This window comes from Sceloporus occidentalis, unplaced genomic scaffold (genome assembly GCF_023333645.1).
Source record: "Sceloporus occidentalis isolate IW3139 unplaced genomic scaffold, rSceOcc1.0.p SCAF_130, whole genome shotgun sequence".
In the NCBI taxonomy this organism is placed as follows: Eukaryota; Metazoa; Chordata; class Lepidosauria; order Squamata; family Phrynosomatidae; genus Sceloporus; species Sceloporus occidentalis.
The window spans coordinates 2336041-2342111 of NW_028317110.1; the positions used below are offsets into that span (position 1 = coordinate 2336041).

Here is a 6071-nt window from a genome sequence, read left to right on the forward strand (position 1 = left end):
ATTTCTGTCTCTAGGGGTGCTGCAGGAAAAAAGGTTTCAGTTAAGTGTGGCTGTGACCGGGTTCCATTTTGTTGGTATACAAAAGTTGATTGTTGGTTAAAAAATAGTTGATTGTTTCTATCCTTTCAGTTAGGCAGGTAAGAGGTTACATTTGTCAAAAAAAAAATTGTATATCTTTATAATCTTTATCTAAATGATTCTTATTAATGTTCTCCCTCCCACCAGGTTTACCTATAGTCTGAGTCTGGCCAGTAAATAGTTTTTTTCTTTCCCCCCTCTCAGTAAAATGCTGAGACCAACATCTTGTACTCATGTAAAGTTTAAATGTTCTTAACATATATAGTAACAGTGTAACAAAATGATGCTCAATTTGTAAAACTACTCCACTCACCTTATTAAATTTTTCTGAACATATCCATTTTTTCTGGAAAAAAATGGGAAAAAAGATTTTTTTCCATGGCTTTAAAATTTCCAGGGATTTTATATCACTAGTAACATGGAAAGTTCCAAGCCTCCTGTTGGTCTTCTTTATGGCTCACTCAGCACTGTCGATGAGAGGAGATAAGATCCCGCCCCTCTTGCAAGCCTTTTGGCCGGAGTTGGGTGGGAAAGACTGGGGCTTAGTCAACTGTGGCTCATCATCATCATGACGCATGAGTTTGGAAAAGCACCTCAGGCTTAAAAAATAAAAAAATTACATTTACTATTTGGTGTTTAATCAGGAAGTTGCACTCAAAGTTTAGTCTGGTAGTTAAATCTAGTCCCATATCTGTAGAAGGATATTTTCACAGTGAAGAAATATCAAAGAGGAGAGACTAAAAAGCCTAAGGGAACATCTCAACAACATTTTTCATGGAATGAGAATTTCCAGAAGAGCTTTAAGTAAGAGGCTGGGAAATTTAAGGACACAGGAGTTTGTTGATGCATTCTTTCAGATGAGGTAGTAAGGGCTATTACCTACATGACATTGAAACTTACTATTTAAATTTAACAACCATTTAGATTAAACTTAAAAGAACAGAAAGGGGGTTTTTAATAGTTGATCAAAATACATTCTATGTACATCCTCTAGATTGTAAAGCTTGTGAGCAGGGTCATCTTTACCTAATGTATTAGTTTGTCTTATTCCGTTAACCCCTTAATGACAAAGCCCGTACATGTAAATGCATTGTTTTCAATGGGTTTAGGGGCTGCCCATTGTCTTTAAGGGGTTAAGTGTGTTTTTGTCATACCCTTTGAACATATGTATGGTAAGAAGCGATGCATAATTGTTGGTGCTACATAAATAAAATATAGTAATAATACATTTCAGATTGTGTTATGTTTTTAAGTAAGTTGTTTGTTTGTGTTGGGGAATCCATTTCTAGCTGAGTTCATGTACTGTACTTCCTTGACAATGCTATACTTAGAACAACATAGGTATATACACCGCTGTTCAAAAGTTTGGGATCACTTAGAAATGTAGGGGGAAAAAAAAGAAAAGTATGTTTTTTTCTATTAAAATAACATCAAATCGATCAGAAATACAGTGTAGGCATTGTTAATGTTGTAAATTACTATTGTAGCTGGAAACGCTAATGGAATATCTTCATAAGTGTACAGAGGCTCTTCATCACTCATATCACTCATGTGTTCTAATGGCATGTTGTGTCCGCTAATCTAAGTTTCAGTTTAAAAGGCTAATTGAACATTAGAAAATGAACATTTCTGAACCCAAACTTTTGAATGGTAGTGTATATAAGGTTTGACATTCTATCTTTGGATGTGTTTCTTGGAGGAAATGACCAACATTTTATGTGTAGCTATCATGGACAACTTTACAGACTTTCTATCCCTTTGAATATCATAGTCAAACTTTAAAGTAATTACTAAAAACTAGTTTTGAGTGCAGTTTGAATTGTGCATTACATCTAATTCCGACTGTGTTGGTCTTCTTTTTTTATTAGACTCAGCCTTTACTACATAATTTCACAGATAATCTGAATGAAGGCATGTACTTGGGTGCTGATCTGAACATTAGCCATTCTTATTGAATTTAGAGGTCTTACCATGTATGGCTATGGTTTTGCTTTTCTGAGAACTTTTTGGTTAAGGAACTATGACTAATGGCCCATTTCACTATCAAGTGGAAAAAAGGGATTCTTCAGTATTCCATATAAGCATTGAAACATTATCTGTTATGCTATTTCTTAATATTGTGCTTTGAACTCCATAAGTACAAAGCATTGGGCTTGAACCTTATTCATATGGCATATACGTGCCTCGCTAAAATCACTGTATACCAAAAAGGGAAAGTAATCTGCATGTAATATTTCGATTGTAAATGTGATAAAAATAATATACAAATGAAAAAGAGAAGTGTGTTTTGGCAATGGTTCTTTTTAGAATTTGCACTTATATTCGCATGTTTGATCGGCGCTTCTACAAAGATCATAATGGCAATTGCCTTAATGAAACTCTGGGACTAGTGTCTTTGTATCCAAGCTGACACCAAACTGCACCGCTAAAATAAATATTTTGCGAGTAATTTAAAAGCAGTGAAATACAGTGTGCATATAAACGCGTTTCCATCATAAATTCCCCAAATTCCTCTCATCACGGTCTGCTTTGGCAGGAATGCAACCTGGAGCTCTGAAAGGTTCACGAAGACTTTTAATGGTATTTTCAGTTTTATAAATAACATTTGAGAAGAAGAAAGAAAGGTGACGAACGTGGAGAGAAGGAAAAGTCTCTCCACAGACAGTAAAATGGACAACTGATGCAAAATGGGATTCAAGAAATGTAGGACAGAGCAGAGCAACTTGCGCTATCCTGCAGCGGGTATAAGACGCTGTGTAATATACAGGTCAGCGTCACAGCTCTCCAGAGGAATGTCCCACAGCTTATTGTACACCTTCCATCATCTTGAGGAACTCTGCAGACAAAAGAACATATTATGCCATTAATCTAAGGACGGGTGCTATGATGCTATATTTTCACTGTTTATATAATAACTAAACATACCATCAAAGTCAATTTTTCCATCATTGTTTTTGTCTCCATCCTTCATGAGCTCCTCAATCTCCTCATCTGTGATGCTCTCTCCTGAGGAGCGCAAGATCTCAGCCAATTCTTCACTGTCAATGTACCCGTCAGCATTCCTGGGGAAGAAAAAGAGACCCTCAGAACCAAAACAGTCACTGTTATATTATACCCATGTTCCTTAAGAAGCACAGGCAGCTGGGAATCAGAACAAGATAGACAGGATAGACAAATATATTACTTACTTGTCAAAGATGCGGAAACATTCAGCCAACTCCTCCTCACTCTTTCCCTGCGCATCCTCTTTCATCTGGCGCACCATCATGACCAAGAACTCCTCAAAGTCGATGGTTCCGCTGCCTGAAAGTTTATCCAATATGTTGCATCATTTCATTACATATTTGCTTCTCAGCACCCAATATATTACCATCACTATTCCCAAATACTGTACAGGGTTATTTATTTCCACAGGACATGAAGGACATCTTATTAGGGTAATATTAAGTTACATGGTGCTCATGTAGACCAAGAGAGCCGTAAAGTCTGAGAGCATATATTTGCACACGTTGTTTATGTTTACTGTATATATAATTTTCACTAATGTTTCACTGCATCCTCTCCTAAAGTGATCACCATCTTTACCAAAACTTACCATCTTCATCTACTTCCTCAATGATGGCATCCAATTCTTCCTTGGTTGGTGTCTGTCCTAGCATCCTCATTACAGTTCCCAACTCCTTGGTGCTGATGTCACCGCCGCCATCAGTGTCAAACATATCAAAGGCAGCCTTGAACTCTAAACAAACAAACAAAGTTACTCTGTCTTCCCAACATTCAGTCTAAATCATATCTCTATTAATATAAAAATCCTCTTTTATTAATTGCTTGGTTTGGCTTGTTTCTATAGTCTTAATATTGTTCAAATTGCCTGTCTCAGTTTTTTCTGTGACTGAAACTTTGGTACTCGTTCTACCCCCTCTTTTAAAATGGGTTTAAGCTACAGTTACGGATATAGTACCAACATATTCTGCAAGGCTCACAAATTAAGTTAACATGTTTATCAAATGAAATATCACGTTTAAACTAGCAGAAGACGTGGAGAGCCCTGTTTACTATTTACTGCCCCTTTCAATGGGTATTCGATTTTTTTGTCACCTGACCTCAACAAAATAAACCAAAGTCATTTACTTTATTTTTTGCTCCTTCTATATTCTCACATATCATGTATTCTTTATAGAAGGCAGACACATTCAAGAGGAGAAAACACATGTTTATGTGTCCCAAACATATGGATGTAGATGAATGGGGTTTTGTGACACTTCTAGACACATTTTTCTAAGGCCCTCAAACTGTATACAGAAGGTAACACATTTACAACAGATATTAAGCTTGAAATGCCTACACAGCTATAAAATACAAGATACATCATTTATAAAAGATACAGAAATTCAACTTAAACATAATACACATAAAAACAAAGTTACTCTTACATTCAAAAGAAATAAAAGCATTAGTTATATTACCATTTAGCATTCACATTAAAAGTGATCTCAACTTGAGTTGTGGGTTAGGCTAAATAAGTTGCCTAAGTACTGCTTTGCCCCAAAGCTGCTACGTAGTTATAGCTGAACCTTTTAAGTATTTCGAAATAAAACTTTTATACATAATAAGTGAGGCAAGGTGCTGCTTATTAGTGTAATAAGACATCTGGAGAAACATTATGGCTTAAATTCAAATAATACAGCATAAAGAGACATCATTATATGGATTAAGCATAGGGCTATCCTGGACATAAAACAAGGATGTAGGGGAAATAAGGGTTGAGGTTTAAACAGAGATGTACAATCAGGTAGACTAGACTGGCCAGTTTCTCATTCCTTGTTGTTTGAAACTACAATAGCAATATACATTAGGAATCAGAGCTGACCCTTAGGCCTTTGTACCTGCACACACATACATGTTATCAAGCATGGCGATACCTGGACGTACACAAGCACACTCAAACCTAAACATTTAAATACAATTTTACATACCAGCGATCATTTCCTCGCTGAGGAAGGACCTCGACTCTAGTTGTTGGTCTGTAGGCTGCAAACCAAAGATATGGATGAATCACTACTTGAATTTATCAAGTTTGCATTTATAAAACAAAATGTACTCAAGTAAAAAGAAAACATGGAGAATACAACTTAAGGAAATAGTAAAAAATAAATCCTAATCAGCAACTGGTTTTGAAGATTTATGCAGCAAATATAGCTTTCTTCTCTTGGTATCGAATGGCAATAACATATCCACAGGGACATAACGCTTAGAAAAATATTCCTTTGCAGAATCCATGATGAAACAATAAAAAAAATCCACCCGCAACCCCAAACCAAAGAATAACTGAGATAAAAAATTTAAAGAGTCCAAACAAAAGAGTACGAGACTGAAGTTCAAAACAGTTTAAATGGAATTGAAAATGTCAAAAATGCAAAGTATTGCTCGTATAAACATCTCCAGGGCACAGACTGACCTGCGGCATGGTGGCTAGAGACACAGGGCTTCGTCACAGCTCTATGTCCACAGATGACTGAACCCCAAGTGTTTGCTGCAGGTGTCCAGAAGATAAGTGCTGGTATAATTAGCTGAGTCTTTCGGGCACCTTATAGGGAGTGGATCTCAGAAGAGGATTACATTTCCTCAGACATGAGACCCCTAAGCCTGCCAGAGACTGAAATGGACAAGATGCTGCCAAAGTACTAAATATACTCTTTGCAGACAGAGCAACTTATTCAAAAGAATGCTCTTGGATTTCATCTTAAGGTTCTACCTCAGATTTGGGGTCCAGGGTATTTAGTTGTGTTACGATTTTTTTTTCCATTCATCCAAGAATATGAATATAAGTATGTCTATTTACATAGAACTATAACTATAAGCCTGTTCCAAAGTTTATAGATATACTTAGTAGGTAATTTACTATAGTACACAAATAATGATGTAAAAGATAGCTTCAAAAATAGCTATTCGATTAGAGTAGAAGCTACTACTACATCAGGGCCAGTCCTTGA

At 36.2% G+C, this 6071-nt stretch overlaps 1 protein-coding gene across 1 annotated transcript; it reads right to left on the reverse strand.

The window, feature by feature from the left end:
- Nucleotides 1–2707: 2707 nt before the first annotated feature.
- On the reverse strand, nucleotides 2708–5592 carry LOC149281596 (troponin C, skeletal muscle). Its single transcript, XM_089499121.1, has 6 exons — nucleotides 5537–5592; nucleotides 5055–5109; nucleotides 3674–3817; nucleotides 3267–3381; nucleotides 3004–3140; nucleotides 2708–2914 (listed from the first exon to the last, which is right to left on the reverse strand). Exons 1-6 carry the CDS (start codon nucleotides 5543–5545, stop codon nucleotides 2883–2885), a joined length of 492 nt encoding a protein of 163 aa, XP_089355247.1. The 5' UTR covers nucleotides 5546–5592; the 3' UTR covers nucleotides 2708–2882.
- Nucleotides 5593–6071: the final 479 nt, after the last annotated feature.